General features: G+C 36.5%; 1 protein-coding gene across 1 annotated transcript in view; it reads right to left on the bottom strand.

The window, feature by feature from the left end:
• Positions 1–18325, bottom strand: part of ATP11B (ATPase phospholipid transporting 11B (putative)) — a 110008-nt gene that overhangs the window by 29782 nt on the left and 61901 nt on the right. Inside the window, exons 18-24 of the mRNA XM_084874188.1 lie at positions 16695–16876; positions 14736–14939; positions 11208–11361; positions 9749–9851; positions 5769–5914; positions 3456–3515; positions 1967–2094 (exon numbers count right to left, since the gene is read on the bottom strand). Coding sequence (XP_084730314.1) covers positions 1967–2094; positions 3456–3515; positions 5769–5914; positions 9749–9851; positions 11208–11361; positions 14736–14939; positions 16695–16876 — 977 coding nt within the window. The remainder of the gene's footprint in view (positions 1–1966; positions 2095–3455; positions 3516–5768; positions 5915–9748; positions 9852–11207; positions 11362–14735; positions 14940–16694; positions 16877–18325) is intronic.

Here is an 18325-nt window from a genome sequence, read left to right as displayed (position 1 = left end):
TTGTTTACTTAATATTTCATAATGAAGTAATTATAAAATACTTTCTTTGTGTTTATTTGATTCCTATTCAAGAGAATTACTTTATATATAGTCAATATAGGCACAGAGTTAAATTTTTTAACTTTTCTAATGGTGGTGTGCCTCGTGATTTTTTTCATGAAACAAGTGTGCCTTTGCCCAAAAAAGGTTGAAAAACACTGCACTAGAGGACCAGGGTCACGCACCAGTGGGAGTCCCTTGGCCTAGCCTGGGGGTATTGGGTCGAAACCAGCTCTCCGACATCCCCTGAGGGATCCCGGATTACGAGGGGGTGGTTCTCGGGTGACGCATACTGGAATTGGGCTCCCTCCTCTCTGGTTCTGGATGCTTCCCCCGAGAACCACAGCTGCCAAGTCACCACAGCTTGGCAGCTCCTACATTGAGCATCTGCCCTCAGGTGGTCAGTGCACATCATAACTACTGGTCGAATGGTCAAACGGTCGCTTAGACTTTTATATATATAGTCTGGAGGCCTGGTGCATGAAATTCATGCATGGGGGAAAGGGGAGTCCCTCAGCCTGGCCTGCACCCTCTCCAATCTGGGACCCTTCAGGGGTTGTCTGACTGCCTCTCACAAGTTGGGACTGCTGACTCCTAACTGCTCGCCTGCCTGCCTGGTCACCCCTAATTGCTTCCCCGATGGCCTGATTGCCCTACTTCTGTCTTGCCCTGTACCCAGGACCCAGGATTCCCTCCTCTGGCTAGTCATAGGCATCAGGGACCTGGGCTTCCCTCCCTCTGGCTGGCCGCAGGTATCCAGGACCCAGGCCGGTTTCGCCCTGGCTGGCACAGCCGCAGGAGGCCAGGGGCGCGTGGCTTTGCCCGGGCCGTAGGCGCTGGCACCTGGGACCATGGGGTAGGCGGCTTGTCGCTTTCCCAGGCCACAGAATGGCTGGTCCCCATTCCTCTCTCGCAAGCTCATTTGAGCCTGTCTGGTCCCCATTACTCTCTCGCAAGCTCTTTTATGCTTTTCTAGTCCCCATTCTTCTCTTGCTAGCTCATTTGTGCCTGTCTGGTCCTCATTTCTCTCTCGTGAGCTCATTTGTGCCTGGACGATTCCCATTCCTCTCTGGACAGTGCTAAGTATCTAAGCCCTTACAGTGTGATGGCCATTTGCATATTAGTTCTTTATATATAGGATAATACTTTCAAATTCATTTTCTCATTTGAAAAAATTTTTTATTTTAATTGTAAAAAGTTGATTTATCTGCATTATATTCTGTTGTAAATATTTAGTCACTCTGCCATGACTGTTCTTTTTAGTGAAGTCATTTTAGTTAGGTTCAGTACTGAGGCTCCCAATAGATTTCATGTCCATCAATAGCTATCATGAGAAAACCAGTCTTTGCCAATCTTGGGTCAAGCCCAGTCCTAGATATCCTGGGAATTCAAGGTTAAATTTTTGCCATTTCCAGATAATTGAATGCCTCTATAAGAGTGAAGGTCAGGTTAATGTGGAAATAAAACTGATACTGAGGAAAGTTCCACATCTCTGTGATTATTATACTTGGTTCTGTGGAACCAGAACTAATGCAGAAGATATGAGACAAGAATTAATGTCCCTAACTCTACATTTCATATTGATTACTACTCATAAATTTGGCAATGCCAGTACATAAAAATTAATATTTAAGAAACTCTAGAGACAACCAATTACTGAATAACTTCATTTGTGTACATGAAATAGACTATTACTGGCTTCCAATGGTAAATGTAAATTATACAACTGCTGCCTGATGCATTACTAGGGTAAAAGTGTTCATTCCTAAAAACATTGGAATAATCATGTGTTCAACAATTATAAACTATACAACAACTAAAGTACTTTCCTTAGTAAAGTATTAAACACCAAATATTTACTTATTTTTAAAAATTGGTAACTTGTAATCAGAAATGTTATGGAAATTTAATACTGGAAAATACTTACCGATAGAGGGTGGGCTTGTTCTGTAATACATGAGGATCTATATGCTGTTCCAGTAGACTATATATCAGAATAGGTAGGGAAGTAAAACAAATATTGTATAAAGTCAGGTACACGCTGTCATACAATGTCTAGAAAGAGAAATTGATAGGAATTTTGAGATTCTGAAATATGTATTATACTTATGCATATTAAAAACAAAGAAGCATATCAAAATAAACAAAACTATGTAGTTTTTTCAATTTATACAAAAATCAATTTTAATAATCCCAATTTGTTTCTGTCATAAGCATTTACATATAATGTTCATAGATTTATATTCTTGTAGAAATTGGAATATTTTGTTATGCCAAATAATTCTGGAAATACAATGATTTGGATCTACATTTCAAGCTTCTCCACAATTTGGTCACTGTGATATAATTTTACATAATTCTCCTACATGCTTCTAGGTTTCTTACTATCCCTTTGATACATTACACATTTAGTTTTGCTTTCACTGTTTTGTCTTTGCCTCTAAGTCCTACACTTCCTTTAAGGCATGATTCATGAAACTTTACATATTTATGATAGTTTTCTCTTCTAAACAGTCCTATGTGCTACTATTGTTACTAATTTGGTTAGCACTTTGTCTATGGTTCACATATTGTTTTTATTGTTATTAATATTTTACCTTTAAATATACTGTTAACTCCCTGAAACTTAATCAAAAGAGGTTCGTTCTCCTTGTCATATGCTCTTATAGCATTCTTTACTTCTTTCAAGTAAACAAACATTATCGGCAATCAATGTCTAAGCAGATATTTAGAATTTTAAGTTACAGATTGTAAACTGGAGAAAACAGTAATGGTAGAACAAAATCATGGAAAACCTAAAGTAATTAAGCTCTTATTGTTTCAATAAACTTAAAACAAATGTCTTGATCAATTAAAGATGTATAGTGCAATTTGTGAAGAGGGTGCTTAATTAGTCAGAAGCAATAGATCCAAATATGGTATAGTTATTAACTTAGCTATGAGAACTTGGGCAAGTTACTGAATCTCTGTGTATTTTAATTTCCTTTTTTATAAAGTAAGACAGAGTAGATCAGGAATGGGAAATATGTGACATGTGTATAGCTACTGCTAATTAAGAAAAGGGTTTTCCTTCTGAGCCTATAGCTTGAGAACCCATTTCAATATAGTGCTCCTGCCGATTATTTAGTAAGCTTCTAAGATTAAACCTGTATGTCATCCCTGAACTCGATCACTAGGTAAGTAAGGTTCCTTCCAAATGTAAAAAAATTATGTTAAAAAAAAAAAAAAGGTAATACCCCCAACAATTTTCTGTCCTGGCTTGATATGGGTTTTACAGAAATATTACATACACTAATTAGAAAAGTTTTATCTAATTATCAGTAGGACTAGGAAAAATTTCCTTCAAGGATTTATCAAACACTGAATACACATAATTTATTCTGAACGTATAAAAACAAAAGCTTCTATTTACTTACTTGTTGAGAAAACAAACAGTAGAACTGATATAAAAATTGGGGTGTGATAAAGCACACATTCTGAAAAACAAGATTAAATAGAAATAATTAAAATATTTAGGTTCAAAAGAAAATTTTTTAAATGAATAATGAGTCTAAATACACAGTCTCAGTTGATATGGAAAACAGATCTGCCTATAAGAACTTGTCCATACAAAACAGAATTCCCATTTTATTAAAAAATGTCTGAAAGTATTCTACACAGAACTGCAAATGTCAGAATAAAAGGCTCTCAACTTGTATCATTGCCAAGCAATACCATAATTCTGAATTTATACCTTCCAATTATTATTCAATATTTTCACATACAGCACAAGTTTTATTTCAACTTTAGGGTATAGTAGCTTTAAAATATTTAAAACAGAATAAATGGAACTGTCAAAGATCTGATTTCAATATACTTATGTCACAGCAAAACTATAAGCTAGAAAGAAAAACTGCCACCATCATTATTAACAACTACAAGATTCATGCACGGGTGGGGTCCCTTGGCTTGGCCTGCAAGGAATGGGCGAAAACATCTCCTGAGGGGTTCCACACTGCAGGAGGGTGGTTCTCAGGTGACGTATCCTGAAATCGGGCTCCCTCCTCTCTAGTTCCAGGTACCATCACCCAAAGACCGTAGCTGCCAAGTCACCGTAGCTTGGCAGCTCCTGTGTTGAGCGTCGGCCCCCAGGTAGTCAGTGCGTCTCATAGCTACCGGTCAGATGGTAGAATGGTCACTTAGGCTTTTATATATATATATAGACTAGTGGCCTGGTGCACAAAATCTGTGCACATTAAAAGGGATTAGAAGAAATATTTTAATATTGCTATTAGCCCTTTCTCTATAATAGAAGTATCAGAGATGAAAGAAAATTAGTAAAATGTATATGAAAATCTTCCTCCTGTCAGAGTATGGGGTGCACCACAGCCTCAGGTCCCCTGGCCTGGTGCCGGGAGGGGGGCACAGCCTTAGGTCTCCTGTCAAGCCCCCTGGAGGTGGGGGGGGGAGAGGGACACAGCCTCAGGTCCTTGCTTATTGCTCGTTAAGCATTATGGGAACTCGGCCTCCGCTGTGGGTACAACCATCTTGTGTTATGGAAACCCAGCTTCTGCTGATGACACTGCCACCTTTGTAGCAGAGTGATGGTCAATTTGCATATTCCCTCTTTTATATAGGATACGAAATCTACCTGTGTTCTTTCATTGGCTTGCAGCTATACTTAATTACAGGTATATAGGCAACATAGGATATTTTGGTGTATTAAATGTCTTGCTACTCAGGGGCTCTTAACTGGAGTTCCACTGAATCCTACCTTCTTTAAAAGAGTCAAGAGACAGAACAGTACTTCAACATAATTGGTTCTCTTGTAACCCTATGTATTTAATTTTACGCATTTAACACGTTAAGCGCCAAGCCTGTTTTGTCTTCCTTTCTAGAAAGTACAGTGTTAGTCACCGGTGATTTACATGGTACTTAAAGTGTTAAAAACCCTATACATCTCACTTGATTACCAGTTATTCATGACACAAAAAGATTTAGAATGCCTGCTTGAAACCATATTGAAATTAAATTAAAACTACTGGTTCAAAACAGAATAATATAAAAGAAATCAAATTAATTGAGTTCAAATATGCATAAAATAAAATGTATCAATTTTAACTGTAAATTTTTTATGTGTTTTGACAAATTTATACACCTGTGTAACCACTACCACAATCAAACTAGATTAACTTTTCTCTCATGCAAAATTTTCCATATCCCTTTCCAGTCAATTGTATAACCTGCACCCTTGGCACCAGACAATCCTTGATTTGCTGTCAGTACACATCAGACTGATGACTGATAATCAAACTATATTCTATAAACTGTTATTTTATGGAAATGATTTTTAAGAAAAACTGTTATGGGAACAATTTTTAAGAATAATTTGTATGGTGATAGTATTCCTTAAACTGAAGCTTCAACTTACTGTCAATAAATGATTCTAAAATATTTTCATGAGTCTAGCCAGTGTAGCTCAGCAGCTGAGCATCGACCCAGGAACCAAGAGGCCACTGGTTCTATTCCCGATCAGGGCACATGCCGGGTTGGAGGTGCAATCCCTAGTAGGGGGTATGTAGGAGGCAGCCAATATATGATGTTTCTCTTTCATCATTGATGTTTCTATTTCTCTCCCTCACTCCCTGCCTTTCTCTCTCTCTAAAAAAAAAAAAAAAAAAAAAAAAGAAATCAATAAAAACATTTTAAAAAAAAGAAAGTAAAACATAAAATATTTTCATGAAACTCACCTTATAAAAAAAATACTGTACAAGGGTAGCTATTCTAATATAATAAAAGTGACCATGAACAAAGAGCAACTTGGAGAGAAATTTAAATCTTGCTATTGCATAGTCACTGTTTCTTGCAGCTTGTCTTCCTTCTTTACCCATGATTCCTGCAATAAAAGGGACAAAAAGGTAAATTCACTGAAAACTGTTAAGTACAATTTTCATGATATATCTACGAATGTGTTAATTATAGCAGCTGAAGTTGGACTTAGGATACCTATATCCTAAGATACAGCAGAGAGTAGATTGCCCAAAATTTGTTCTAAATCAAATATATAATTAATATAAAACTACAATATATACTAGGCAGGTAGCATCAATTTTCAAAGGTCTAGAATGTAATGTAAAATATAATTAATATAAAAATAATGTTGAAAGTCCCAGATCTAGTAAGAACATATGTTACACTAATAAGTTCAAAGTATTTAATAGATTTCTAATGGAGAGGATGCTATAAAGTAGTTTTAACTTCACTGAACATAAATAATATCCAAACTGAATAATTTGAACCTACCAAAAATGAGCATGTTTGAGTTCTTTAAATTTTTCACACATAACTCAAACAAAATGCATTTTTAAAGTATACTATCATCTGAAATCAGTACATAATTCTGCCTGATAAATGAGTATATTTTTTTAGGTTATGATAATATTTTAGTTTTCAAAAGAGTTATTGCCAAGTTCACTTTTTAAATCTGGAAGCAACTTTGAAAAATTATTTTTGAAAATTAAAAATTAAAATTTTTGTCATAAAAGGATAGAAATGTTCGAAAGTGTTATAGGTAAAGACAACTCTATTCATAGCATCTAGAAAAAGAAAACTATTTTTGGTATATATACTTTCAGGATTTTTCCTTCCATATATTCTGTATGTCTATATATTTATTATATGTAAAAACAAGTGTATAAAAATGGGATTGTTTTGTAATCTACTTTTGTCTCTTAATTTATTATTATGGACACTGTTTATAACAAATGTCTTTGTCAACAATATTCACATATTTTCTTAAAAGAAATTTCAGAAAGAAACTCACTACAGACTGATTCATTTGCCTCTCAGCATAACCATTATTGCTTGTCTCATTTTGGGTTCTTACAACTGTACTAGAGGCCCAGTGCACAAAATTCGTGCATGGGGGCAGGGGGATGTCCCTCAGACCAGCCTACATCCTCTCCAATCTGGGATCCCTCTCCCAATCCAGGACTGCTGGCTCCCAACTGCTCACCTGCCTACCTTCCTGATTGCCCCTAACTGCTTCTGCCTGCCAGCCTGATCACCCCCTAACCACTCCGCTGCCAGCCTGATTGATGCCTAACTGCTCCCCTGCCAGCCTGTTTGCCCCCAACTTCCCTCCTCTGCTGGCCTGATCACCCCTAACTGCCCTCCCCTGCAGCGTTGATCACCTCCAACTGCCCTCCCTTGAAGGCCTGGTGCCTCCCAACTGTCCTCCCATGCTGATTATCTTGTGTCCACATGGACGCAGCTATCTTGATCTTGTGTGTTAGAGAAATGGTCAATCTTCATATTACTCTTTTATTATATAGGATAGAAGCCTGGTGCACAGGTGGGGGCCAGCTGCTTTGCCCTGAAGGGTGTCCTGGATCAGGGTGGGGGTTACCTTGGGGGGTGGGGCAGCCTGGGCGAGGGGCCTGTGGTGGTTTTCAGGCCAGCCATGCCCTGTGGCGACCCAAGTGGAGGCCCTGGTATCTGGAATTTATTTACCTTCTACAATTGAAACTTTGTAGTCTGGAGCGAAGCCAAGCCTTCTGCTTGCTCCTACGCCATTTCTGTTTGGATTTGTTTACCTTCTACAATTGAAACTTTGTAGCCTTGAGTGGAAGCCTAGGCTGGCTAGGGCAGGCGGAAATATTGAATTCTAAGCCCTCAATTCTTCCGTTGCCTGGGAAACCCAAGCCTTCCTCCTACTCTCTGTAGCCATCTTGATTGGGTTTATTTGCATACTCGCTCTGATTGGCTGGTGGATGTGGCTGGTGGGCGTAGCTTATGGGTGTAGATTTGCATTGCAAATGGTTAATTTGCATATTACTCTTTTATTAGGTAGGATTTCTAGTATCACATGACCCCACTCATCTAGGGGAAATAATGAACAACATATACTGATGAACAAAAACACACCCGGAGACAGAGAAGCATTCAAACCTCAGAGGGAAAGTAGGGGAGGGTGGGGGTAACGAGGAGAGGTCAACCAAAGGACTTGTATACATGCATATAAGCCTAACCAGTGGTCACAGACAACAAGGGGGTGGGGGCATACATGGGGATGGGTTTGGTATGGGAATGGGGGGATGAGGACAAATATGTGATACCTTAATCAATAAAGAAATTAAAAAAAAAAAAAAAAAAAAAGGAAATTCCAGATGCACAATTGCCAGGTCAACAGGCTAATATTTATAATTTGACTCCTACAAACAACTAATAAGAGCATTTACTAATCTATACCTTTACCAATTCCAGATTTTATCAATCTTTGTAATATTTGTCACTCTGATAGGCAATATAAACTTGGAATTCTTTTGTTTGTGAGAGATTGAATCCTTCTTTCATGCATTTAGTATTCATTTTTGATTTCTCCTTTTCTGACAACTGATGGCTCACATCCTTCCACGTATTTCTACTATAGCATTTTTCTTATTCTTAATTTGTTAAGAATTCACATATTAGGAATATTAAGACTGTCATCTATTTTGAAAATATTCTTTAGTACTCTGTCTTTAAAATTGTTTTGGGATAGTATTTACTTTTGTCACACATATTGATCTTTTTCTTGCTTTATGTTGGTATTGTACTTAATAGATAGACCTTTTTACACCTCAAAATACACAAATATTCATTAAATTTTTCCTCTATTACTTTTTAAGGTCTTTAACAAGTTTTATCAGTACTTTTTATCAAGTAAGTTGTTTCCCTACTGATGTTTAAATAGCTTTACCAGGTAAGTATCTATCTGAATCTATTTAAACATCTGTTTAAATTTACCCTATTCATTAGTCGATCTATTAGCATACTAGACTCAAACTATTATAAATACAGTAGCTTTTTATGCTTTAATATATGATATAGGAAGGTATCAAATTATTAGGGAGAATTATGGGAAACAATATACAAACTGAAAAGAAAATTAAGCTTTCAAAATGAAGATTTAATTATCCTAAAGAAGTAGGAGTTTATTTGAGATAAAATAGAAGCATTAGACCCAATAACTACTCCTCACAGGATATTACAGAAATTATTCCAAAATAGGACCAGTAACACTCTTTTCTAAAACTAAAAATTTACCCTTTAATGAGAAACCCATACTTTTCTCTTTACTTCTGTATTTGTATAATAAAATTATTGAGGAAAACAGGTCAGAATATGGTTTAAGTAGTAAATGACTGATAATTTAAATATAAATAAAATAATTATAAAATGCTAGGCAAAAAATTTAGAATTAAAGTTATTAAGTAGGAAGGCTATTTGGAATTTTATATTTTATTACTGTTTGGTATGATTTTCTGTCTTTAAAGTTCTCTTTAAAATAAGCTGCAGAATCTTTAGATTGACAAAAAATAACAATAACATTCTAAAACGAAAATTTAAAACCAGGAAAGTATCTATGTAAATTACAAATTTAGAGTTTAAACGGGATAAAATAATATATGAAAGTACTTTAAAAAGTATAAAATTGCATGTAAAAATAAAATTAATTTATTATGAAGGAGAATTGGAATAGAAAAATTCATTAATGTGGTCTTCATGTCTTTGAAAATTTGGAAATAAAATACTCTAAATATTGATAAGGAAATACTATATTACCATGTTGCATTCAGTTTTCATTCAAGTATTTGATACTATCTTTTAAGCTACAAAAGAAAAATTCAAAATCCCCAAATAACTGTACCAATGTTAAAAGCTCAGGGAAAAAGGAAAAATCAATCACCTATGCCAACATGTGCTTCTTGTATCATGCTTACATCATTAGCACCATCACCAACAGCCAATGTTATAGGTTTCTCAGGTGAGATTTTTATCAGTCTTATTACCTGAAAGACATACATCTAATTAATCACGGTAAAATTTCAACTTCTTATATTTATAGAAAGCCATTTATCAGAAATGACTCTGTTGAAGGAAGTAGAAAAAATTAATTTTATATCAGACAATAATATTCTCTATGATTGATTTTTTGAGGGGTGTCTTTTTCTACTAGGATGTTAGAAATGTCTTTCAGAATGACACTGCAGAACAGTATTATCTTATATACACAGCCCATGGACATGGGCAATAATGGTAGTGAAGATCTGGGGGGATGGGTAGGGGCGGGGAGGAGGAGGGTAAAGTGGAGAGGGAATGAGAGATATCTATAATACCATCAATAATAAAAAAAATACTTAAAAAAAAAAAGCAAAAACACACACAGTTATTATCTTGGATTTATTATGGAAGCAAAGATCTTTAAATACAGTTTAACTTTGTAAAAAGCTTAATAACGGTGCAAAAAGTAATAACTATTTGAACTTTGTTAGGCAAAAATAATTATTTTCAAATATTTAAAAAGCAATCAAAATTAAATTAAATGAAATTTAAAAAATGTTTCTTTGAAATTCTTGAATGTACTGTTATAAAGAATCTAGATGTTAGCTCTGTTTGGTTTTTAGTTTTAGTCTCCATAGCCTAAGGGGTTATGCATTATAATAATATAGGCATTAAAAGAAAGTTCTGTGAAGCCAAAAACTACTGAATGCCTAATTTATTAGATCTATATATGAAACAAACCAGTGTTTAGATGTACATTTCAAAGGATACTATTTGTGAAGGATACAGTCTAAGACCTCAAATTACAAATTTGGAGTTATAAAAAAAATTTGTATAGGCTTTCACTTAGAATCATAGCTGAAATTTAAATCTTTTTGTATATAGTTTAATATCACAATTGGCTTTCCAACTTCTTACTAAAGTTCAATTACTTAATAGCCATTTTTAATAAAGAGAATTTAAATTTCACGAGAATGCAAGAATAAGCAAAGATCAACAGAACCCTCTGAAAGTGCATGTGAACTGAAGTCTTACAGGCTCCCTCAGTAGGTAAGTAACTATTGTAAATTCTGAAACTTTAGTTGTCAGAGCTCAAATTTGTGTCTCAGGAAAAATCACAATTGCTAACCATCACAGACTTTCTAGGTTAGTTATTATGCATAACTGAAATTTCTACATTGACTCTGAAAATTCCAAAGGTCTAATAACATACATGGTTAAAATTCATAATATGAGAAATGACTGACCCGTAGTTAAGAGTCATATACTGCATACCTCCAAATAGGCCTAATTCAGTCATTAATCTTAAAAAATACTTTTAGATCTATGTATCTTTAATTTAACTTTTTATAACATAAACATACCTTAGCTTTCTGCAGTGGTGCCATACGACAGCATAATACTGCTGAGCAATTTCTGCAAACATCCATAAATAGTTTTTCATGCTCCCTGAGTGCAAGAGATAGACTGGTCCCATCCACCACCAGCCCATGCTGAATCACATGATCGTCTGTAATTCTAAAACAGAAAATAATTATGTCCTCTGTAAGATACTTTGAAGTCATATTATTTACACTAGCTTACTAAACAAAAGATTTACTGAAAAATGGACCATTCATCTACAGACTTTATTATTACAAAACTGACATGTCAGGGAACAAACCAAATTTAATGAGGACAACTAATATATTACCTTGAAGTTAAGATTAAGTACAACTGAGAGTGACCGATATCATGAATTAAAAAGATGATATTCAATTTTACAATGTACTGATATGTAGACACAGTAACTGTATTTTCTAAATGTGAACTGTAACATATCATCTCAGTATATTCTCCCAAATTGTGAGCATAAAGTCTTACTAAAATAAAAACTTTGTTATATTTAGTAAATCCTAATTTTAAAAAATTGGATAAAAATATTCAGAAAAAAATCATAAAGGAATGAAGGAATCCTAACTATTCTTGATATTAACTCCTCCAATGGACTGTAACATGAGATATTACTATGGTGAAAGATGGATAACACTTCCCTTGTGGGCATCCTAATATCCTAATATATAAAATTCCAGGGTCCGTAATATCCAAAACAACCAAAGGCTCAACTGACGGGAAGTCAGTGCTGGTTGCCGCTGATAGAGCCCCAACCCAGCACTGACTGCCAAGGGGGCTGCAGATCAGGCCTGACGAGAAGCCTGGAGAAAGAAGCAGGGTCTGATCCGTAGCCTCCGTGGCAGGTGTTGATCAGCACTTGCCTCTCTCTTTTGCTCTAGGCCTGGCCAGAAGCTGTGCCTCTTTTTCTCTCAGGCCTCCAATGGGGCTGCTGATCAGCCCCATCTCTCTGATCAGGCCCATTGATAGGCCTGGAGATGCTGACTGGCATTGAAACCAACCAATGAGAACCAAATATGAGTGAACTGCAAGGAGCCATTGGCTACCTAGAAGGCAGAGCTTTTGATACTCACTGGCAAAGAAACTGATCAATCAGAACCAAATCTGGGTGAACTGTGAAGGCAGACCTAAGGTGGGGGCTGAGAAGGGGTTTTAAGGGCAACAGCTGTTTGGTGTAAGGTGTAAGAAAGTGATTCAAATTTTTAATGACTGGTTTGCCAGTATAGTGCATATGGCTGGCTATCAGTCCAGATATAGGGATTATGTATTTTTGTGTGCCAAGAGCATCTCCTCCTAATGAAAAAGGCTTCTCCCTCAACCCCCCCAATTTAAGCAATCATATCCTATAAAATCTATAATACTAAAAGGGTAATATGCTAATTAGATCAGGTTGACAAGCCATCTTCCAAATGTCTGACTTCCTTCTGGACAAAGCCATAGTGGTGTGTGCAGAGGCTGTTAGGGGCAATCAGGCCAGCAGGGGAGGGCAGTTGGGGGAAACTAGGCCAGCAGGAGAAGGCAGTTGGGGTGAGATCAGGCTTGCAGGGGAGGGCAGATGGGGGCAAGATCAGGCCAGAAGGGAAGGGCCACTGGGGGTAAAATCAGGTTGGCAGGGGAGGGCTATTGGGGTGAGATCAGGCCTGCAGGGGAGGGCCGTTAGGGGTGAGATCAGGCCAGCAGGAGAGGGCAGTTGAGGGCAACCAGGCAAGCAAGGGAAGGCAGTTGGGGGCAAGATCAAGCCAGCAGGGGAGGGCAGTTGGGGTTATCAGGCAGGCAGAGAGGTTAGGGGCGATCAGGCAGACAGAAGGGTTAGGGGCAACATGCAGAGGCAGTTAGGGGCAATGAGGCAGGCAGGTAGGTGAACGGTTAGGAGCCAGCAGTCCCAGATTGCGAGAGGGATGTCTGACTGCTGGATGGACATCCCCCAAGGGGTCTCCGATTGAAGAGAGTGCAAACTGGGCTAAAGGAACCCCCACCCCTATGCATGAATTTCATGCACTGGGCCACTAGTATGCTATATGAGTACTACTCATGGTCTGATTACTGGCAACTGGGCAAACTATTTGTTGCCAGGAAGAGATAAGCTTGCATCAGTATCTAAATCAACTACATTACTGATCACACTATTTGGTTCCACTGTTTCTCTCCAGTCCTCTTTTGTAAAGATTTCCTTGGTAAAAGAAGCAATATACAGATTTACATTCTGGTGCAAGCATTGTATTTATTATTCAGAGATACTTAAATATACTGTTGAAGGCCAGCACTCAAAGTAGCATTGCGCTGCATCTAATTTGATAAAATAATCAACACTTCTTTGTGCTTTATCCACTGAGCCAAACTGATTAAGGCTTTACTGTGCTTTATAAGTGTGATATTAGCTCTAGCAAGTTAGGCTCAATGAATAGCGTGTTGGCCTGCAGACTGAAGAGCCCCGGGTTTGATTCCAGGCCAGGGCACATGCCCGGGTTGCAGGCTCGATCCCCAGAAGGGGTCATGGAGGAGGCAGCTGATCAATGATTCTCTCATCATTGATGTTTCTTTCTCTTATTCTCCCTTCCTCTCTGAAATCAATAAAAATATATTTTTTAAAAAGTGTGATATTAAAAGTCCATTTTTTCCCACTGTAATTTGACAGTCTGTCCAATGCTTCTCTGACTCTGTATCTATCTTTTTGTTTGGGGTAGGGGCACCAGTAAGAGGCATGCATATAAGCATAACCAATGGACACAGGACACTGGTGGTAAGGGTGAAGGCACGTGCCAGGGGAAAGGTGAGGCCGGGGGAAGGTCAATGGGGAAAAAAAGGAGACAATAAAATAAAATTTAAACAAACAAACGAACAAATAAATGAAAGTCCATTTTTTTGTTTGGAGATGATGAGTAAATAATGATAATTAAAATACAGTAAGCCCTGGCTGGTGGCTCAGTTGGTTAGAGCATTGTCCTGTACACCAAAAGTTGCAGGTTTTGATTCCTGGTCAGGGTACATACCTAGGTTGCAGGTTAAATTGTACGGGAAGCAACCAATCAAGTTTCTCTCACAACGATGCTTCTCTATCTCTAAAAACCAATGGAAATATATTCTCAGGTGAGGATTGAATATAGAAAGTAAAATGTCATATGGCAGTATGTGTGGCACTCAAGACACTATTGAATTAAAATTGAGTTGCTGTTAACTTGAAGTGTATCAAGCAGCAGTGAAAAATGATAAAAATGCTTCATAAGGTCTCAGTTGTAACTACTCAGCTGTGTTGCTAGAGTGCAAAAGCCTTTACTTATGACATGTAAATGAATGAAGGTGATTGTGTCCCAACAAAATTTTATTTACAGGCATCAAAATATGAATTTTATATAATTTTCACGACATGAAATATTCTTCTTTGGATTCTTTATTGATCAAATAATATAAGAATTATTTTGAGCTCATGGGCATTAAAAACTGGCAGTGGGCCATAGTTTGCTTACCCCTCAATTATCTGACTCAGATAATTATATTCTTACCTTCTGGCAAGCTGCCTCAATTGTTCAGCACATTCGCTGTCTGATTTCTGGTTTATAAGTTCAAGGATATTCATGGTTCTGTGAAAATGTCCACATGATAAACTCACACTAACAGCAGTTTCACGTTTATCTCCAGTAAGTACCCATACTTTGATACCAGCCATTCTCAATGCTTCAATAGTTTCTCGAACTTTATCTTGTAGTCTGAAAATAAATGAAACAAAATTAGCAGTAGAAAATACTTTTCTGATTGTATTTTAAATATAAATCATGGAGTATAGGTAAGATAAATTCTGGATTCCTTGACCTAAGAATGTTATAGTAACATTCAGTTCAGTGATAAAACTGAATTTTCTTTTTCTCCATTAAGGAAGAGACAAGAAAACCAAATCAGTGACCATCTATGTAACATAAAATCTACAAGCATGTCAAACTCTCAGTCAATGGGTCACATGCCTCATTTATTACAAACTCATATTTTAAGAATATACTTTCAAAGTTGATTTTTATAGAAGCAATTAAATATATGGCCTACATAAACTATTTTATTAGAAAGTCTTTAAATTTCACTATAAGATTTTTCTCTTATTTTGTTAAGAAAATCTCTCATATCAGCAGTTCAAAAATTAGACTGTGGACAATAAAGGACTATATAACCTCAGGTGAGTCTCAGAAATTTCATTAGGACAACTAAAAAGTAAATGAAAACCTAGGGTTGTTTTTTTTAAATGCAAACACACATAGATCTCAGAAGTAGAGAAAAATATAACAGGATTAATTTGTAGAATTCAATTTAATTCACAGATTTCAATTTAACTCAAGAACTGTGCAAAGCATATTGACAGTGGAGCTGGAAACAAAGACAAAGAATAAATGGACCTCAAGAAATTCACAGGCTAATAGAGAACAAAGTCGTTAAACAAATAATAGAAATATATTGCCACAAGGCCAACACAGATCTACAAAACATGGAGACTTCACAAAAAGAGCTTTCTAAATTCTGTTAAAAGTATGGAAAGGTTTTAGTGGAGTGGGGTAATACCTGAACTATATTCTATAAATATGTATTCACAAATGGGTAAGAGGAGTAAGATCAGGTAGAAGGCATTGCCTTGACAAGGAACAAAGCTATAAAATAGAACAATGTTAATTATATTTGTTGTTCAGAGGAAAACTACAGAGCTTGGTACTATCCTATCTAATAAAGACAGAATATGCTAACTGACCATCACACACTCACAAAATGGCAGTGCCCATAGCCAATAAGAAGATAATATTTTAATTTACTGACATGCCCTCAAAGATGGCAGCACCCACAGCCCCAAGATGGTGGCACCCAGTCCCCTCAGCTCCCCCAGCTGACCGGGGCTGGCCTGAGGAACAAGCAAGCCTTGGATGGTGGCTGCCTAGCCGCCCATGGCTGCCCAAGGCTCAGGTAACCAGGGCCAGCCGAGGATTACACTGCCAGCAGTGGCAGCAGCAGAGGTGTGATGAGGGTGTCACCTTCACCTGATCACCGAGTCGCCTGCCGCCCCTGAAGGCTGCCAGACTGAGAGGGGGCAGGCCGGGCTGAGGGAACTCCCCTCCATGGCATAAATTTTCATGCACCATGCCTCTAGTGTAAGTATAAAGTGGAAGGACACAGTAGTGGCAGGTGAGGCCGGAGAATTAAGCAGGTGCTTAAAGTCTTTGTATGGCACATACTGCAGAGTATCCTAAAAATTTAAGTCTATGAGCAAAATTATACATAGCTGTATGTTTTTTCAACTATTTCAGATAAATGGCTAGATGAAAATTATACACACTGATGGGACAAAAAGGCTTTAACTGCAGATTTTGATTTTAAATATATTAATTACATGATGTTAATAAATAAAACTTATGTCATAAATTAGGAACACTTGGCTAAAAAAATTCTTGCATGAGAAAAATAATGTTGCCTATTTATCTGATACTTACCTGTCTTCTACTGCTGTAGCTCCAAGTAATATTAGGTCTTTCTCTATGAATTGGAAGGCATTTGCCAATTTTTCTTCCCGTTGTTGCAAGGCAGTCCTGGCTTCAAATAGGCGTCTATCTATTACTTCATATTCTTTAGATGCCAATTGTTTATATGCTATGCACAGAGTTCTCAGCCCTTTCTAACACAGAAAAATTAAAGACAAAAATTAAACAAAAATAACTAATGGGGAATCAAGAAGTCACTGAAATAAAACTGAGGATCCCATTACCAAATATCAATTACAAATAATTTAAAAAGTACTATGATCTAGTGACAGAAAATAAATGAGATGATACAAAGTCCTAGTGATCTGAGTTATAGAACACATATTATCATAACTCTTTCAATTTCTAAGGAGTTCTTAATAAGTTGCTCAAAACAAGTAAAGTCATTGAATTATATATTAGAGAATAGATAGAATCATAGATTATCTTATCTGTAGTTTTAAAACTGTTTTACATGGAAAGCCAGAAAGTTCCATAATGGAACCTTCATGATTATCAAGAGAGGCAGCCCCAGGTTCTACTTTTCTGTTTTAACTATTACAAATCCACTTTTACCAACTTCATAAGAAATTTTTTAAACAAAGGGACTATCATTTCCTGAGGGTTGATGGCAGGGGTGGGGAACATCCGGGCCATTAAGAGGCTGTGAAATCATCTGGTCTGGCCCTGCCAAAGCATTAGGGGTGAGTTAATGAAATGTTTGACCAAATATAGCAGGCTAATTTTTAAGATGATAATTTTGGTAAGTGGCCCTTGCCAGAAAAAAAGTGCCCCACTCCTGATTTTATGGTATAATAAACTTGCAACTCAAATAAGTCTATAAAGGTGTCCATTATAAAACAACCAATACTTTCTAGAGCCACTGAATGATTTAAAATTGTATCATTACATCTTCACTGGTGAACTGGAATTACATAGAATTTTAAAATACATATGCTGGATTCAAATTTTTCTTATGGTATTAGTATTTGAAAGTTGGTATATAAGTCTACAAACTTATAAAAGTTCCTTTTCCTCAGAAAAACCCAAAGTAAATGTTCTAATTACAGAACTTGGAAAGGTAGATTTAAAAATACTTTATGACACTATTTAGCAGATTTCTAAATATTGGCATTTCTTGATTTGCAAATGACCCACACCTATAAATGCATCTTTTAAACAACAGTTAAAGTACTATGAGATTTATTAACAAATGAACTTAATTTTCTCTATAACAAACATTTATTGTCAACTATGTGCCAGCACTGTTCTGAATACTGATATGAGAGATAGTAAGGTAAAACAATGTCTTTGTTCTCATGGGTGTTACCGTGTGGTAAATGAACCAGATCGTAAACAATTAGGGAACAGTAATAGGAAAAAAGAAACCATAAGTAAAGGAGGCAGTTGAGCAGAGATGAGTACTAGCATACATTTATAGAAAATCAGGAATGAGATATCATGAGGTCCTAAGACTAAGAGAACTGCTTAATAATTTTTCTATTCACATAATTCGCACTTTATTTCTGTAAAATTCTCCTTCGTTATTTTATTGAAAGACATAATTCACATACCATAAAATTCACTCCTTTCAAGAGGAGATA

This window comes from Pipistrellus hanaki, assembly GCF_964339955.1.
Source record: "Pipistrellus hanaki genome assembly, chromosome: 2".
Taxonomy (NCBI): Eukaryota; Metazoa; Chordata; class Mammalia; order Chiroptera; family Vespertilionidae; genus Pipistrellus; species Pipistrellus hanaki.
The sequence above is the reverse complement of the archived record's forward strand: the minus strand, read 5'-3'. Positions and strand labels throughout refer to the sequence as shown.